The sequence below is a fragment of the Leucoraja erinacea genome, chromosome 27 (genome assembly GCF_028641065.1).
Source record: "Leucoraja erinacea ecotype New England chromosome 27, Leri_hhj_1, whole genome shotgun sequence".
Lineage (NCBI taxonomy): Eukaryota > Metazoa > Chordata > Chondrichthyes > Rajiformes > Rajidae > Leucoraja > Leucoraja erinaceus.
Window position 1 is genome coordinate 18,333,319 of NC_073403.1, and position 19,299 is coordinate 18,352,617.

At 44.4% G+C, this 19,299-nt stretch overlaps 1 protein-coding gene across 1 annotated transcript; it reads right to left on the reverse strand.

Annotated features, from left to right (window-relative positions):
* Window positions 1-16,830: 16,830 nt before the first annotated feature.
* Window positions 16,831-18,734, reverse strand: LOC129710313 (protein HEXIM1-like). Its single transcript, XM_055657219.1, is given in 3 exon segments — window positions 16,831-18,415; window positions 18,418-18,467; window positions 18,469-18,734. Coding segments are annotated over 3 exon segments (855 nt in total). The 5' UTR covers window positions 18,612-18,734; the 3' UTR covers window positions 16,831-17,753.
* Window positions 18,735-19,299: the final 565 nt, after the last annotated feature.

A 19,299-nucleotide genomic window follows, 5' to 3' on the forward strand; every position in this document is an offset into this window, starting at 1 on the left:
CTGGGAAGGGTGACATTTCAGGTCTGGACCCTTGCTCAGATTTAGACCCTGAGAAGGGGCCCTGACCCAAAACATCGCCCGTCTATTCCCTCCCCACATGCTGCCTGACCCGCAGAGTTCCCCCAGTGCTTTGTGTTCTGCTCAAGCTTACAGCATCTGCAGTTCCATGCGTCTCCAAGGATTAATTTAGAAAAAAGGCAGTGATCAAAATAATGTTTGCATTAATAACGGAAAGTTGACAACAATAAAGAAAAAAAGTTTAAACATGAAATGGTGGGTTTTGAAATGAGGAAGAAATATAAAAACTACAATGAGAAAGGTAGTACATAGTACTATGGTTTGAAATAACTTTAGATTCAGTTCAAGGCCTTTCCCAACCTTTTCCGTCCCGTTTACCCCTGGCAACTTTAATAGTACATTACAATGTTATTTCACTTATTTATGAATAACTAATGATGAACAGTTACCGGTATACCAAAACCAAACAGTCAGTCAATGAGAAAATATATGTACAAATCCAGAATCAACAAATTTACCCCCTGGGTAGGCAAAATTTCCCCCCCGGGGTAAATTTACCCCAGGTTGGGAAACCTTGGCCTAGATGATTTCAGTTTTGCCTCAGCTGTTTGCATCATCAAAATCACTAGATTGCAGTTGACTCATTGAACACATACCAAAATGTGTTTCCGTTGGAAGCCTTGTATAGTAACCGTGGTGAAGTTTAAGTGTTGTACATCAAATAATGTGTCACTCACCAGAGTAAAGTTCCCCAAAATTTTGAACTGGTATTAATTTATAAAAAACCTTGCAGCTTTGAAGCGCAGAGGGAGAAGAGGGAAGAGACTGCAGCCCTAAGATTTTTGCCTCCACCACAGTGAGGAGGTGTTTGGAGGACTCACTGTGGTGGATGTTAATTTGTGTTTATTGTTGTTTATTATTGTATCATTGTATGTATGACTGCAGGCACGAAATTTCGTTCAGACTGTAAGGTCTGAATGACAATAAAGGAAATTCAATTCAATACCAATTTTGGCACTATAATATCTGTGAATCAGATTTGCCGATACCATATCCCTGCAACTGTAAAAGCAACCTACCTTTCCCCCAACACAACATTATCTATTGATTATGTATTTCAACAATATCACTTTGTCATTCAAATCCCCAATGTTTAGTAAACTATCTATTTTCGCACTGCTAGAATCTATCATGACCTCCCAAAAGAATCCATCATACATCTACTTTATCAATGCATTTATTGTCGATATTCTTCCGAGCTTTCCTATCCAATTCCAACAGTGCAATTCTTTTTAAATATTGTGATATTGGAGACCACATATAATTGAATCTGTCCTTGTGCCAGAATATTTGTAGATAACTAGTCACTTAGAAGATTGGCAAAGCTAATCTGCACTGTTTCTTTTCGAGTTAAGAGTTTTAGCTGTGGTAACATTTAAATAACATTTATATAATAAATTTGAGTAGTTAGAACATAGAACATTACAGCACAGGAACAGGCCCTTTGGCCCACAATGTCCATGCTGAACGATTAAACTAATCTCCTCTGCCCACATACGATCTAGAAATGTCCATTCCCTACATATCTATGCCTACCAGCTGCACCACTGTGCCATTCTTTATGTCACCGTCTCTCTCTTATGGTAGACTACGGTGTGCTACCACAAATTGTATGGTCATACACAAGTTAAGAGTTTAAACTGGATCTAATAGACAATGTCCATGTCTTGTTTTAGCTGTCAATGAAACTGGACACCGTAATCGCAATTCAAATTTACTGGATCGCTATTTCTATTAAGCTTGGTACACTCAACAATCAGAACAGAAAGGTAATAATGGAAAGAAAATGAACAGCAAGTTCCTAAACTCAATCAACACAGGAGAAACATTGAATATGAGAAGATAGACACAAAAAGCTGGAGTAACTCAGCGGGTCAGGCAGCATCTCTGGAGAAAAGGAATAGGTGACATTTCGAGTCGAGACCTTTGTTTACAATGTCTATGTCCTCTATGTCTACAAAGCCCTCAATGGGCTTGCCCCCTCCTACATTAAAAGTCTTCTCACCCACCACTCCACCTCCAGGTCCCTCAGATCGGCCGACTTGGGGCTGCTGAATATCCCGCGGTCCAGGCATAAGCTTAGGGGCGACCGCGCCTTTGCGGTTGCAGCTCCTAGACTGTGGAACAGCATCCCCCTTCCCATCAGAACTGCCCCCTCCATCAACTCCTTTAAGTCAAGACTAAAATCTTATCTATACTCCCAAGCCTTTCCTGACGTCCACTGAGCGAGAGCTATATGTAAGAACCTCTTTACTCCAATACTGAAATCCTCTTGTTATGAAGGCCAACATTCCATTAGCTTTCTTCACTGCTTGCTGTACCTGTAAGCCAACTTTCAGTGACCATTGTACAAGGATGCCCAGGTCTTGCTGCACCTTCCCCTTTCCTAACCTAAGCCCATTGAGATAATAATCTGCCCCCTTGTTTTTGCCGCCAAAGTGGATAATCTCACATTTATCTATATTATACTGCATCTACCATGCATCTGCCCACTCACTCAACCTGTCCAGGTCACCCTGCAACCTCCTGACATCCTCTTCACAGTTCACACTGCCACACAGCTTTGTGTCATCCGCAAACTTGCCAGTGTTGCTCCTAATTCCATCTTCCAAATCATTAATATATGGTAAATAGTTTGCGGCCCCAACAACGAGCCTTGCGGCACTCCACTCGTCACTGCCTGCCTGCCATTCTGAAAAGGACCCGTTCACTCCTACTCTTTGCTTCCGGCCTGCAATCAATTTTCTATCCATGTCAACACCCTACCCCCAATACCATGTGCTCTAATTTTAGTCATTGGTGAGAATGGAGAGAGAGAATGGTCTTCGAGTCAGGTTTATGCACTCATTCTTACAGACTAGATGGATACTACAAGCCTGGAGATAGTCTCTTGCTATCATGAATGTTTAAATTGGGAGAAAATATAATTTTAAAATCCTTTAGAAAACTACATGCTAAAGAACACAAGGGAAAATAATCGAATGTAATAATCTTTAGTCAATGGCAGTCCTATGACAATATTTTGGCAAACTTTTTAAAACTTGCATTTCTAATCAAAACCATATTTTATGTTTCTTTTGCACTGCTGACTGACTGGAAAGTATGCCTCGATAATCAGAACGAATCACTTGTCCTTTCTAGAAAGCTAGTCCGGGTTTCTTCAAATGGCCAAAACATGTTTTCAATTGAAAATGAGTTGCATTCTCAGCTCTATTTTAACATATTTATTTTCTTTAATATAGAAGAAAAACTTGTAAAACTCAAGAATCTGTTTTCAGTTGAAACCGAACTGCTGTGCTAATATCATAATAGCATTTTGTGATTATGGATAGGAATAGTTTAGAGGGATATGGGCAGAGGGTGGTGAATCTGTGGAACTTATAGCCACAGAAAGCTGTGGAGGCCGTCAATGGATGCTTTTAAAGCAGAGGTTGACAGATTCTTGATTAGTATGGGCATCAGGGGTTATGGGGAGAAGGCAGGAGAATGGGCTTGCGGGGTAAGATAGATCACCCATGATGGAATTGTGGAGTAGATTTGATGGGCCTAATTATGTTACTTTAATTTATGAAACACAGGTAGGTGGGACTGGGGCAGCTTGGACAGCATGGGCAAGTTGGGCGAAAAGGCCTGTTTCCATGATGTCTGATACTATGACTGAGGGCACACTCAATCAGATGCATCTGATCCATTGAATTAAGTCAAAATACATTAAGGATCTCTGACATAGCAACTTAATTTTCTTGTGCAGATTTCTTTATTTCTAGAATGGAAAAGACAATCACATGCAGATTCAAATATTCCAGCATTTTTCCAGATGGCTAATTCTGGAAATGGATCGTACACTCCAACTTCCAATTTGACTGACACTCAAAAACTATTAGTCTTAGAGCGATACATCATGGTAGCAGTCCCTGCTTGCTTTTGACCCATTGCCAAATCCTTCCTACCGAAGGTAGATACAAAATATTAGAGTAAATCAATGGGTCAGGCAGCATCTCTGGAGTGAAGGAATGTGTGACATTTCGAGTCGAGACCCTTCTTCAGACAGAAGACTCTCACTGCTCCCCCTCTGAACTCAAGGTAATTCCTTCCTATCCCTATAATTGGATCCAGTTTATAGTTTCCTTTGGCAGCTCATTCCAGAAATGGACTACCCTGTGAGTGTAAAAGTTTCTCCCGCCGAAGTCCCTCTTAAATTTCACCCTCTCATCTTAAGCTTATACCCGCTAAATGTAGAAGGCTCTACCCTGGGATAATGACCGAGTATTTATCCATACTTCAATAGAGTCCCCCTCAGCCTTGCATGCTGCTAAGTAAAAAGGCCCAATTTATCCAGAATACCCAAGAAGCCTGCAAGTCCCAGTAACATCCTGGTGAACCTCTTCTGCACCCTTTCCAACTTAATGACCTCCTTCCTATAGCTGGGTGAATAGAACTGCACACGGTGCAAATGTGGTCACATCACGATATGCAGTCCCAACTGTTGTGCACAACTCACTTCACTCTGTAGGCCAAATACATTCTTTACCATACTGGTCACATGAATCGCCACTTTTAGGAAACCGTCCACTTGTTCGACCAGATCTCTCTGTACTACAACGCTCTCCAGGGCTCCACCATTCACAGTGTTAAGACCTGCCCTGGTTTCACATAAAAAAAGTGCAGCACCCAACATTTGTCAGAATTAAATTCCATTTGCCATTCCTTAGCCCACCTTCCCAACTGTTTCATAAATTATCCTGTGGTAAACCTCAACACGTGTAAAAAGACTAACTTCAGAAAATCAATCAATAATCAACTGATAATTGGGGATAGTAGGATTCACCACAATCCCACTATCCCCATTAAAATAAACAGACTCTGCACATTGTGTGTAGGAAAGAACTCCAGATGCTGGTTTAAATCGAAGGTCGATACAAAATGCTGGAGCAACTCAGCGGGACAGGCAGCATCTCAGGAGAGAAGGAATGGGTGACATTCGACCCGAAAAGTCACCCATTCCTTCTCCCCAGTGATGCTGCCTGTCCCACTGAGTTACTCCAGCATTTTGTGTCTACCAATTTAAACCAGCATCTGCAATTCTTTCCTACACACTTTATACTCTTGAGTATTCCCCATTCACACTGGAGTCCTGAAATGTTCTGGAACTAGTGCTAAGCCACATAGGTAGCTTGAGGCAGAATCACAAGCTTTTTTCAGTAAAATCAGTCAAGAGGCTTTATTAATGCTGACACCCTAGTGGTGGTTTTGAATGATGAGATGGCCTCATCCATGCAGTTCAGGCATCCTTTGTTATAAATGCAATCCCTTGACATATTGTTAATTGCTGGTTAACATTTACCTCTGTAAACACAATGAAGTCACTAAACAACTCTTTCATGTTAGAATTACTGTGACTCTGGTTCAAAAGGAGTCACTTAGAAGTAGAAAACACGGAGGAGTCATCGTACAAATCAATATTCTTTTGCAAATGAACATCATCTTCCATTGCTATTGCCATTGCAGCTTATCCTAGTTCTAAAAATCACTACATAAAGAATTCTATACATTTCCACCCTGATACACAACAGATGGGAAAGCCAATTCCTAATTTAAGACATGTTAACATTGCATATTCAACATTCCCACAGCTATACAACAGTTAAATAACAGTGAATACTCCTCAATCGTACTTAACGGCTATTGAATGCTTTAGGATTTCATGAGATTGTGATAATCGGCAAAGTGTCTTGTAATCGAGTGTACGGACTTTCACAAGGTATGTGACGTGCCTTGTAATAAGCTTGTCAGTAAACAAATCCCAGAATATAAAATAAACAATGGCTTAGAATACTCTGGCAGTGAGCAGTTATTTCTTGTGTTGAAGGAAGGCACACAGTGGTGTTCCTCAGGGTCCCATGCTGAATATTAAAGCTTTACACATGGGTATACAGGGCATGATTTAAAAAAAAAACTGCAGAGCATACAAAATGTGGAAGTCTGGTGAACATTAGGAGAGAGTGGGACTGCTGAGAATGGATTCTCATGCGGCAGATGAAATTTAATGCGGATATGCGCGAAGTGAACCTTTCATGTTTAGATCAGAATGGTTTATTCTAAAGTACACTGGGGTGCAATGAAATGCCTTGTTTGCACGAAGCTCAGAGTACATAGGACACATGATGGTAATGCAACAATAAATACAACGATGAACGCATAACAGTAGATTGGTGCAAAGGTGAGAGTGCAGTCTGAAATAGTGCGAGAACAAAAACAGAGGAATAACATAGTAATCTCGTGATGTGAAGTGAGAGTATGCTGCAGCACCTCTGGGAAGGGGTTGAGAGAAGCGATTGCTTCAGGAGTCCGATAGAAGTGGGGACGCCCAGGCTTTCAAGCTCCTGTATCTTCTCCCGGAAGATAGAAGGCAAAAGGGAATGATACTTCCAGCCTTCATGATGCAATGGACCATCAGGGCGGACTGGATGGAAGGAAGTGATGAGAGTGTGATGGGCTGGGCTATGTATGTTCAATACATAGGTATTGAACATACATAGATAGGTTCAGGTGATCAAGAACAAAGGAGCTGCCCACCAAACTGAGATGCATCCTGTCAGAATACTTCATAGAGACCATCTGTAGAAGTTTGAGATAATCCTCATGACCCTGCCAAATCTTCTGTGACACCAAAAAGTAAATACACTGATGTGCTTTCACAATCACTGCATCAATGTGAAGCGACCAGGTTTGGATGCCAATGCTTCGAGTTCAAAGCAATCCTACGGATGCTCCATTGATGTTTTGCCTCTAGATCAGCCAGGGTTACCGACTCATCAAATGACCTTTTCCTTCCATCCTGTCTTGAGAAAGCCCGTCTTCTACTAAGCACTCAAGACAATTTGTAAATTCATTTAAAGGGCTTTGCAATAGTCACTTCATCTACAAGTCCATGGGCAGGAAATTAATCCAAGTTTGCAGGTGTGCAAGTTACCTACCTATTACGGAATTGTTATGATCATTTGCAAATCTTCTCATTCAAGTTTTATCATAGCACATAGAACAGCACACCACTGGACCAGGTCCTTCTGTTCACAATGTTGGTGCCAAATATGATGTCAAGATTTTTATCTGCCTGCACATAATCCATATCCCTCCCTCCATTCCCTGCATATCCATATATCATTTCTTAAATGTCACTATTGTAACAGTCTCCACTACCACCTCCAGCAGCATATTCCAGGCACCCACCACCCTCTTAAACAAAATATGCCCCGCATATCTATATAACTAAAAAACACTACCATGTATCGCTATGATTTTTGGCCATCTTACTCAGTCCTCCTCCACTGAGGCAGCCCTGAGGATTTTTCTGATCGATGAAAAATAAAACAGTTATGAGTGTTTGAAAAATCTTGAGATCAGCTGACTGTTTCTCTTGCCTGTCAATCACCACGATGAAGATCACCACAATCCCGCACTCCACCTGAAATGCTATGAAATTGAGGCCGGTGGCCCGCAATCTGCCTGAAATGCTATGAAGTTTAATTTGGTAGCCCGGACTCTGCTTGAAATGGAATTTCAAGGAATAGCCGTAAGTGAACTGCCAGCCCACCAGGCCTGAGTGACTGAGCTGCCAGCCCACCAGGCCTGAGTGACTGAACTGCCAGCCCACCAGGCCTGAGTGACTGAGCTGCCAGCCCAATAATCCATTTGGCCCACAAAGTTATGCCTTCCAGTATTTGATATTTCCATTCTGGGTAAAAGGTTCCAATTGTCTACCCTATCTATGCATCTCATATTTTGAACCCATTTCAAGAGAGGATATAAATATTTAATTCTGATGTAACCTCTCCAATTAGAGAAATATTTTTTCACAAATTATTGCTATATCATATAATTTCTGTCTTCATATTTTCTCATTTCCAAATAGGACTAGGCCTGGTTTTTCTAGCCAGAGAAATGATTTGGACCAACATATATGTTAACCACTGGAAGTTTGATTTGTAGAGAGGCCCGTGGTTTGTAGAGAGTAAATAGCAAGTTTGCTGATGATACAAAAGTGGGCGGTTTTGCAGATAGTGAAGATGATTGTGAAAATTTGCAGCAGGATCTTGATCAATTGGCCAGGGGGTTGAGGAATGATTGATGGAATTTAACGCAGAAAAATGTGAGGTGCCGGATTTTGGGAGGTATGGCTCCGGGTAGCGTTGTATTAGGGGGTTCTTTGGAAGAACAGACTAGCCACTGCCCCTATTTCCACCAAGATGGGCATACCAGCAGCAGTGCGCTTACCACCAAGGGCTGATGAACACTGGCTGAACTGGAGATCTCTCAACCGACTGAACCGGGGTCGGGCGGTCAAGGGTGACAATGCCCAAACGGGGCTACAATGAGGGTTCAACAACCTGTGACTGTGGCACACAGACCCAGACAATGCAACATCTACAGCAATGCTCATTGCTGAATAATCCAAGTACTATTGCAGACCTTGCACTTAACACTCCAATAGCGCAACGATCTGTACAGCAGTGGCGAGCCACTATATTGTATAAGGACACAAAACAAAAAGGAAGAGGTTCTAGAAGTGCAGGTGCATAGTTCCCTGAATGTGGTCACAAGTAGATTGGGTGGTCAAAAAGGCCTTTGGCACATGGTCTTCATCAGCCAGAGTATTGAGTATAGAAGTTGGGAGGTCATGTTGCAGTTGTACAAGACATTGGTGAGACCACATTTAGAGAATTAGTTTCAGTTCTGGGCACCGTGTTATGGGAAAGATGTTGTCAAGCTGGAAAGGGTACAGAGAAGATTCACGAGGATGTTGCCAGGACTAGAGGGTCTGAGCTATAAGGAGAGGTTGAGTAGGCTGGGACTTTATTCCTTGGAGCACAGGAGGATGAGGGGTGATCTTGGGTGGGCGGCGCGACTCGCGTCGCAGCGGCCTCTGCAGTCCGTCTGTTATTTATTTTGTTTTATGTCTCATTTGAATGTAGTTTAAAATGCTTTTTTAAAAAAAAAACTGGGTATGTGTGTGGGGGCGGGGGTTGGAGACCGCTTTTCGGGGCTTCCGCAATGGCGACTTCTCCCGCCCTTGTTGCAGGGTTGAAAATTACATGGAGCAGGGCCTTGCATCGCCCGGCGCGGCTTTAAATGGCCGCGGGACTTGCTAGCGCACGCCGGGGGCTCCAACACCAAGACCCGGAGCACGGCCTTGCATCACCCAGCGCAGCTTTAATGGCCGCGGGACACTTGCCATTGTATCATTATAGGGGTGTATAAGACCATGAGAACAATAGATTGGGTAGATGCACAGTCTCATGTCCACAATCGGTGAATCGAGGACCAGAGGACATAGGATTAAGATGAAATTATTTAATAGGAACCCGAGGGGTAACTTTTTTCCACACAGAGGGTGGTGGATGTATGGAACAAGCTTCCAGAGGAGGTAGTTGAGGCAGGAACTATCCCAACATTTAAGAAACAGTTAGACAGGTACATGGATAGGACAGGTCAGGTTTGGAGGGATATGGACCAAATGCTGGCAGGTGGGACTAGTGTAGCTGGGACATGTGTGGGCAAGTTGGACAGAAGTTTCCACACCGTATCACTCTTATTTGACTCTAAATCTTTCAATCCATTGAGGTAAGGAACCAGGGGGTATGGAGGGAAAGCAGGTACAGGATATGGAGTTGGATGATCAGCCATGATCATATTGAATGGCGGTGCAGGCTCGAAGGGCCGAATGCCCTACTCCTGCACCTGTTTTCTATGTTTCTATAACTCGTTACTTCGAGACTCAGCCCAGCTCTGTTTATGGTGATGCAATCGATCCTTCTTCTTCTTGTGTATGGCGTGCACAGCCTAAAGTTGTAGGGCAACTTGTTCTATTCGATTGTGCACGCCAGGTTGATTGCATTCGTCGAAACAGGGCGGACCACGTGAAGGTTGCAATCTTCCACCCCACAATCGATGCAATCATGGTGCACAACCTTGAAGTCCAACCCCACCCAGAGTACCTTCTGACAGACCACCGCCAGAACGATTTTGCATCCAGTAAAACCTGGCTCACAAGTTTAAAGCACTTTAAACTTAGTACTTCAAAAGAAAAATTGTGAATGTCTTAAATATTTTAGATGTTTTAAAAACTGAAAATAAAACAAGTTAATTTTTTAAAAGATAAATTACAATTGCTCTAATGGGTTTTAGCAATCAAATACTTAAATACAGTAATTAAATAACAACTCTTCTTTCTACTTACCAAGTTGTCCACTGCCTCTTGGACAAGTGCAAGGTTTAGTGGACAGTTTTCCCAACCTGAAGTGCTTGCAAATCAGTAGAAATATGCATTCTCTCATTGGTGATTAGTCCAAAGGGAGAGTGCAAGTGTTATAGGGCCAACGATAAGCTGAACAGGAATTATTTTTTTTCCCCCCAAAATAGACTTTATTCAAGTACTAAATGTATACAATACAGGTACCGTGCAAAAACTCCATGCAACATTCTCGGAGGCTATACCTACATTCAATACTGCTTACGCAAATTTACCCCCCCATCCTTGCCACTCATGTGGCCCACTGGTGTGGAATCCCTTCCACACAAGAGATTAGTATACAAACTTAAAGCACACGGTATTGGGGGTTCAGTATTGATGTGGATAGGGAACTGGCTGGCAGACAGGAAGCAAAGAGGAGGAGTAAACAGGTCCTTTTCACAATGGCAGGCAGTGACTAGTGGGGTACCGCAAGGCTCAGTGCTGGGACCCCAGCCATTTCCAATATATATTAATGATTTGGAATGGTATGTTAGCATTCATAGCAAAAGGATTTGAGTATAGGAGCAGGGAGGTTCTACTGCAGTTGTACAGGGTCTTGGTGAGATCACACCTGGAGAGAAGGTTCACCAGACTGATTCCTGGGATGTCAGGACTTTCATATGAAGAAAGACTGGATAGACTCGGCTTGTACACGCTAGAATTTAGAAGATTGAGGGGGGATCTTAAAGAAACTTACAAAATTCTTAAGGGGTTGGACAGGCTGGATGCAGGAAGATTGTTCCCGATGTTGGGGAAGTCCAGAACAAGGGGTCACAGTTTAAGGATAAGGGGGAAATCTTTTAGGACCGAGATGAGAAAACATTTTTCACACAGAGAGTGGAATTCTCTGCCACAGAAGAGAGTTGAGACCTGGTCATTGGCTAGATGTAAGAGGGAGTTAGATGTGACCCTTGTGGCAAAAGGGATCAGGGGGTATGGAGAGAAGGCAGGTACAGGATACCGAGTTGGATAATCAGCCATGATCATATTGAACCCTAGGCAGTGGTCCTCCCCCACAGAGGCTTGCCATTGGCTGCACCAAGCTTCAGTGTCCCTCAGCACGTACTCCTGAAGTCTGTAGCGGGCCAGTCGGCAACATTCCCCGACGGACATCTTGCTCCGCTGGGAGGTCAAAGCTCGGGCAGACCAAAGAGCGTCTTTCACCAAGTTGATGACCTTCCAGCAGCACGCGATGTCAGTCTCTGTCACTCACTCTGGGAACAGACCGTAAATCAGAGTCCTCGGTGACGGAGCTGTTCGGAATAAATCGTGGCAGGGACCCTTGCAAACCTCTCCAGACTTTCTTTGCAAATCCACACTCTGCAAAGAGGTTGACAACCATCTCCTCTCCATAGCAGCCGTCCCAAAGGCAGCATGTGCTGATAGTGAGGTTCCGACAGTGCAGGAAGGATCTGACTGGGAGGGCTCCCCTCACCGCCAGCCAAGCCAGGTCTTTATGCTTGTTGCCGAGTTCTGGCGATGAGGCATTTTGGCAGACAAGCTGGGCAGTCTGCTCTGGGAACCACAGCACAAAATCCATGGAATCATTTCCCTGCAGGACATTCCGTGCTGACCACTGTCCGATAGACATGTGGTCAAAGGTGTTGGTCCGGAAGAACCTCTCCACATACGGCAGATGGTGCAGCAATGTCCAGTTGACTGGCACATTGCGTGGCATCTGCACCAGGCCCATCCTTCACAACACTGGGGACAGGTAGGACCTCAGCAAGTAGTGACACTTGGTGCCCAGGTGCCTTGGCTTTACGCTCTGTCTGATGCAGCCACACACGAAGGTGGCCATCAGGGTGAGGGCGACATTGGGCACGCTTTTACCCCCGTTGTCTGCCGATGTGCATTGTGGCATGTCGGTAAACCCTCGACCCCCAGATGAACTGGAAGACAGCCCGGGTGATCCCTGTGGCGTAGGAGGGACGGGCAACCCTTGCGCCAAGTACAGAAGCCCCGAGAGCACCTCACACTTGATAGCCAACAAATGTGTCCAGGAAAGTCCACGCCATGCCGTGGCTAGAAGCTCCGAAGACCACTGCAGTCAGTTCAATACAACAGATGAACAAGACGGTAAGACAGGGCAACCCTGCCTGACCAGAACCAACGGGAAAGTTGTCCGATTCCCACAAATTGATTTGGACTGCACTACAGATATCGGTGTGGAGCAGTTGGATCCAATTTCCGATTCCCTCCCCAAAGCCCATTTTGGAGAGCACGTCCCTCATGTACGTGTGCGATATCCGTTGGAAGGCCTTCTCCTGGTCCAAGCCGACTAGGCACCTTTCTGTCCACCCAGCAGCGCCAGGCTGTCTGAGATTTTCCTGCCAGCTATCAAATCATGTATCATTTATTGTCACTCAGAATTTTCAGTCTGAACGAAATTTCGTGCCTTGCAGTCATAACATAGAATAAAATACCAAAACACACAATAAACACAGATTTAACATCCACCACAGTGAGTCTACCAGGCACCTCCTCACTGTGATGGAAGGCAAAAGTCTTTAAAGTTCTTGTCTCTTCCCTCCTTGTTCTCCCTCTGCGTTGAGGCGATCCAGGCCTCCGATGTTGTGACCCCGCCGGGTGATGGTAAGTAAATCCCGCGGCTGAATCAGAGCTCCGCGAACAGGCCGGTTCAAACTCCGCGGCCCGGGGTGGTCGAAGCTGCCGCCCTCCAGTCCATCGGACGAAGCTGTTGTTGCGGGAGCTCTGGGAAAAACAGGTCACCAACCTGGGACCTGCGAGCTCTCGACGATGTCGTCCACTGGGTCTGCGGCCGAGCCTCCGAAGTCGGGTCGCCACCGCCACAGCCCCCAAGTCACCAGCCTCACGTTGGTAAGTCCTGGCTGGCTCTGCCTCCGGAGCCTCGAGGTCGATCCCAGTTGGAGGCCGCCAGCTCCGCCATTAGGCCTCAGCGCAGACGGAGACGGGGATACGACAAGAAAAGGTCGCCTCCCCCCCAAAGGGACTAAAAACATGTTTCTTCCACCATGTTTCTTCCATGCAGAAGCATGTCCATCTTCAAGGATGTTACTGAGCCGTCCTCCTCCCTCAGGTTGTTCATCACAGAGCTCCCCCGTGAACCTTTTGGAAGAAGACTTAAGGCAGTGGTCAGAGAAAAACACTGGCTGGTGTGGCTGATCGTTACGTCCTTCGACATGAAGAGTAAGTCTATTTGGGACCGGACTGAACCGTCCGATCTGGGACCCACCTGCAGGGTCGCTGAAGGCTTTGCGTCTTTGACCGTCTCCATCAGGAGCTTGGAGGTGCTGTCCAGTCTGCGGTTGGCACTGCCGGATCGTCCAGCCGTTTTGCGATAATGCAGTTGAAGTCACACCATCCACACACTTCTTCTTACCAATATTTTGCAGTTTCAAAGTTCTGACTGCACCCTCCTTCAGTCACAAACCTCACCTCCTTCCAATTATTATTAATTTTTTTAAATCCACCACTTGCAGTCCCAAAACCACCAACACTCTGGAACTCAGTACTCCTCACCCTTCTTTGCCAAAGATGTAATCAATTCTATTGACAACTACCTTTAAAAACCTTTGACTGGAGTCATTGTTTTCCTGTAGTAATTTGCTTCTTAATACATTAAATTCAATATATTTATTGTTTGCTAACCCACTACTTGAGCTCCTTGTAGCCCAAACGACTCTTTGTTTCAAATGGCAACCTCCACACCTGCTTCAGCATGCTTTCGACTGGGAGCACAGCCTCTGAACACATTGGTCCTCTGCTCTGAACTCCCTCCATAATAAGTTTATTACTTTGTTTGGCTTTTCTAACCAATGTATCTTTATTATGTTAGAATCTGTAAAATTCCAAATGATTACCTTTATTAAAACATCAATCTCTGCTAAAAAATGTTATTTGGAATTGTCTATAACACATCAAATTCAAAATTAGCAAAGGAAGGGGTGGGTGGGGGGGGGGGGGGGGGGGGGGGGGGAATCTGAAGAAGGGTTTCGACCCGAAACGTTGCCTATTTCCTTCGCTCCATAGATGCTGCTGCACCCGCTGAGTTTCTCTAGCATTTTTGTGTACCTACCATTCTCTCCACAGATGCTGCCGAACCCGACGGTATTGTCCAACAACACTTTATTTTGCTTAAAACTGCAGCATTTGCTCATTTACAGCCTTGCATCTAAGGTCAAAAATTAAATGTTCATGTACACAATGAAAAAAAGATTCAACTGATTAATTTAGAAGTAACCCACGCAGAAGATATTAATTTCACTTGATTACCTTCATCCAACAAAAAGCCAAATATTTGTTGCGCTCAATATAAGAATTCTTACCCCAGTCTGTAGATTTAACTAAATGAATGTATCTGCAGCAGAGGGGAAAAAAAAAAAACACACAAAAAACCCCACACATAATCCTGTGTTAAAGAAACCAACATTTGAGATCCCACTTTTCCTAATATTCACACCATAACTTGCTCCAGGACCTTGTAATTCAATTTGTTGTTCATTGGTACATTGCATAACAAAAATGTCAAGTAAACCAAGTCCTTAAGTCAGAGTCATACAGCACAGAAATGGGCCATTTGGACCAACTCACCCAAGCTAGTCACATTTGGCAATATTTGTTAATATCCAGCGCTCTGGATCTTAATGCAAAACGTAGAACTGCAAATTAAAAAAGGAAAATATGGTTTCCTCTCGCCAATTAAATCAACATTTATAAATGTAATAAAGTATGCAATATTGGTTTGCAAAATTTTACCATTATATACAAGTTAGATTCACATTTAAGGAACACCAACCATTATCTTTAAATTTAAAACAAAGTGATGGAATAACTCAATACATCAGGAGCATCTGGGTTGAGAAATAGACAGAAGACGACTCAGTTCAGGACCCTTCAATGGAGTCTGAAGCAGGAACCCGACAGGAAACGTCAGCGATCCACAACGCTGCCTGACCCGAGATACTCCAGGGTTTCGGCCTATTTCCCTCGCTCCATAGATGCTGCTGCACTCGCTGAGTTTCTCCAGCACTTTTGTCTATCTTGAATTTTCCAACATCTGGTGCTCCTTAAATACTCTAGCACTTTGATTTTACTCTAGATTCCAGCATCTGTTGGTCCTTGTGTTTCAATCTTTTAATATTGAATATACCACTCCAGTTTAAATTCCATTTGGAATATTTTGGAGGACAAAGAATATAATCAGCTTTGGAAAACACCAAGCATTTCACATTTTCATTCCATGACTTTCTTATATTTATGAACACTTATTTTTATCATCTACCTAACTGGGCCCCAATGTCGGCAGCCACCAAATAAAGGGCAACCCCCTAAAACAGAAACAGGCAAAATGCAGCTTGGCCAGGAGTATTGGCATGTCGCCAGATGATTCAAAGAACTGACAACCAAGATTAAACATGCAAAACAAAGTGGTAGCAAAATTCAGCAGTTCAGGCAGCATCTGTGGAGGGAATGGGCAGATGACATTTTGGGTCAGAGGTCTTTAGAAGGGTCCTGACCCAAAACAGTTTATCATTTCATGTTGAGTGGGTTTGAGTCCTACAATGTAAGAAGTGTACACAAAATATCTAAAATTCTCACCACTAGCTTCACAGAGCAAGAGAGTCACCTGCAATCAAAGTGAAATTCGGCAGGTTTATTTCTTAAGTCTGCAAACATGTTTGAATCAAGGTTGTCACACCTGTGTTAGTGACCCCCCAGAGGAAACTAATCCTACCCGGGGAGAAATGAAATTTACTGCACAAAATGGAAGACATTTCTTTGATGCTGGCTCACGAATAAGATAATAGAATGAGATAAGTTGGTCCTCGCATGATCTTTCAATAAATATTCCTTAAATTGTTGTGGAAATTTGAGCCGTTTCAAAACCCAGGTGTTTTCCACCACCAACTACAATTCTGTCTTGTCAAATGTCTCCATGCACTCATCACATGCAAGGTTAAACTCCATGCAGGACCTGGGATCAAAATCCCAATGTAGTGATAGTTCCATCAGAAAGAACCCACTGATGGGTATGGCATCATAAAGTCACTCACCCATAAAATGTTTAAGAAGGAACTGCAGATGTTGGAAAATCGAAGGTAGACAAAAGGGCTAGAGAAACTCAGCGGGTGCAGCCGCGTCTGTAGAAGGGTTTAGGCCTGAAACGTTGCCCATTTCCTTTGCTCCATAGATGCTGCTGCACCCACTGAGTTTCTCCAGCATTGTTGTCTACCCATAAAATGGTTTGGAACAAAGGGGAAAATGATTTGATAAAAACTGCAAAACCAAATATTCCCATTACTGCTTCAATGTGCTCAAACTGGTATTTCTATAGAATTACACATCTTTCCCACATTAAATCTAGGATTACAATTATCCCAGTGTAGATCAATGTTAACTCAGGATTCCCACAAATGTCAATAACTGAAAAAACATCGAACCTCCCAAATTATGTTCAGAATTAAACACAAAATACATTTTAAAGACACTAATTTTATTATTTTAAATTTGTTTAGTGCCACGAAAAAGGTACATTTTGTTTGTTTTTTACAAATTTAAACTCAATCTCAATTACTGTCACCCAGCTTTTTCTTGGGAAGTAGTTAAGATGTTACCACATTTAATTAACAGAAATTTGAAACAATTACACTGATTACTTGCAAGTTTTTGATATACCAGCAGGCCGTTTCCATACAACTCCCACAACAAATGGAACAGATTGAGTAAAGGTGGATCAGTGAAATAAAAATATAGCTACACATTTGAGGGCTTGCACAAGAAAAAGAGTGCTTTACACAGGATTAGAGTCAATGCTCCTCTGATCAATTGAATGGTACAGACCAAGACTAAAAAGTGATTAAAACCATCAACTGCATTTGAAGTACAGGAGTAGTAAAATTCTGACCTACAAGAGGGTTCATCACCCTCTGGTTACAACAGTTGTTGAAAACCCATGCATTAAAAAAGCCATAAGGTAATGGCTCAGATAGGTCTTCTGAATGGAGGATTGTGTACCATAGGCATTGTACATTTGGCAACATTTCAGAAAATTTACATTTACAATAAAACTGACAGAAAGCAACTCAACATACTGGTAAAAAGGCAATCACATCCCCAAAGTTAAACCCATTTCATTAAAAAGTGTAGAGAATACACCACCTCCTCTACCTGCCTAGTTTTGGTTCAAATTACACCATGTGGCAAAATGTGGCTGGGGAAAGACTTGTATAAAACACAAGTTAAAGTTATTTCCAACTCTCTGCAAAGGCAGATGCTAAAAATGTAAAAAGTGGGAAAAAAAGAGGGTTACCCCAACTTCAAAATAAGCCAATTTCTTAGTTTGAAATATACAACAGTACTAGAATCTGTACAGACTAAAAATATCGTTTTTAAACAGATTTCAGTCATTTTCTGACAGTGTCTTTTTCCGCTTATACTGTTCGTTCTCTTGCTGGAGCTCCAGATTTTGGGCTCGCAGTCTTTCAATCTCCGCTTCCAGTTCCCGTAGTTTGTTTTCAATCAGTTCACCACCGCGGGCCACCTTCTTCCCTTCCAGGCGGCACCTCAGCCGGTTGTTCTCGTCCTCCAGCCTGGACAGGCACTTCTCCAGCTCCAGGTACTCTCGGATCAGTTCCTGCTTGCTCATGTTCTGCAGGGTTTCGGCGTGATACTTCTCGTAAGTCTCGGAGAAGTCCTTCTGCAGGAACTCGCTGCCGTTGCCCCCCATGCCGTCGCTGCCACTGTCCTGATCCTCCTCGTCCAGCTCTTCCTCCTCGCTCGTCTCGTCCGACTTGCTGAGGCGCTTGGGGCAGACGCCGGTGTTGAGGTCGGGCTCCTCCTGGTTGTGTTCCTCCATCAGGAACTGGGTGGTGTTGTAGGGAGCCACGGTGAAGCCTTTGGCGAACATCTCGGCGCGGGTCTTGGCCGCCCGCACGCTCTCCCTCTCGTCTAGCTGCTTCTTCTCCTCCCACGACAGCTTGAAGTACGGCTTCCAGCGCCGCTTCTTCTTCGACGGCCTCCTCCGGTGCTTCCTCTTGCCTCCTCCTCCTCCTCCGCCGCCGCCGCCTCCTCCGCTCCCTCCTCCTCCTTGCGCCGGGACGCCTGGTTCTGCCACCGCGCAGCCGCGGAGGGGCCGCAGCGGCGCCCGCCCTCTGCTGTCACGGAATGGCTCGGCCTGCGCTTCGGCCACCGAGCCCGGGGCAACAGCGGGCGGCTGTCCATCCCCGACCGTCACCTCCGAAACCACCGGCCCGCTCATGTCCTAGTGCTAGCAGGAGCTTGGTTTATTTTAAATCGTCCTTTTTACTTGACGCGCCACTGGCGCCCGCCAGACCGCCCTTCACAACCTCTCCCCTCAACTGCTGTTGCTGTCGCCCGAGGTGGCCTTTATATATCGGCGGTGACGCCAGACTGCGCATGTGTTTGACGCGCACGGCCTTGCGGGAGTTGTAGTCCGATTGATCCCCACCCCCAACGCGAGATGCTGATTTGCAAACTCTAGCCCCCACAAACCACGGCGGCAAACCGCCCGCCATCCGTCGCGAACCACGGCTACAGTCCCGCCTCCACTCAACGCCCATTGGTCAGCTGCGCCCGTCGTTGTCAACGTGTAGGTTGAGCAACGACGCTTGACGGGTTCCTCTTGCTGTCAATCAGAGCCAAAGGATGAGGTCCCGCCTCCCTAACGCTTTGGTTTGAATCGGGGAGAGAGATCCTTCCGCTCGGCAGAGGCGTCACTGCCATTCTCACAGAGGGGGCAATGTAGAGTTAACATTAAATTATAAATATACTTGTCTATTGCATGTTGTTCTTTATGAAATCCATGATTTCTAATTAAATGACCACTCATTCATATTTTACTGTAGATCTGATTTGATGACACCGTATGTATAATTGTATTGTTCACGATAACAACCTGCGAAGAGCAAGTCCATCCAAGCAGTCAC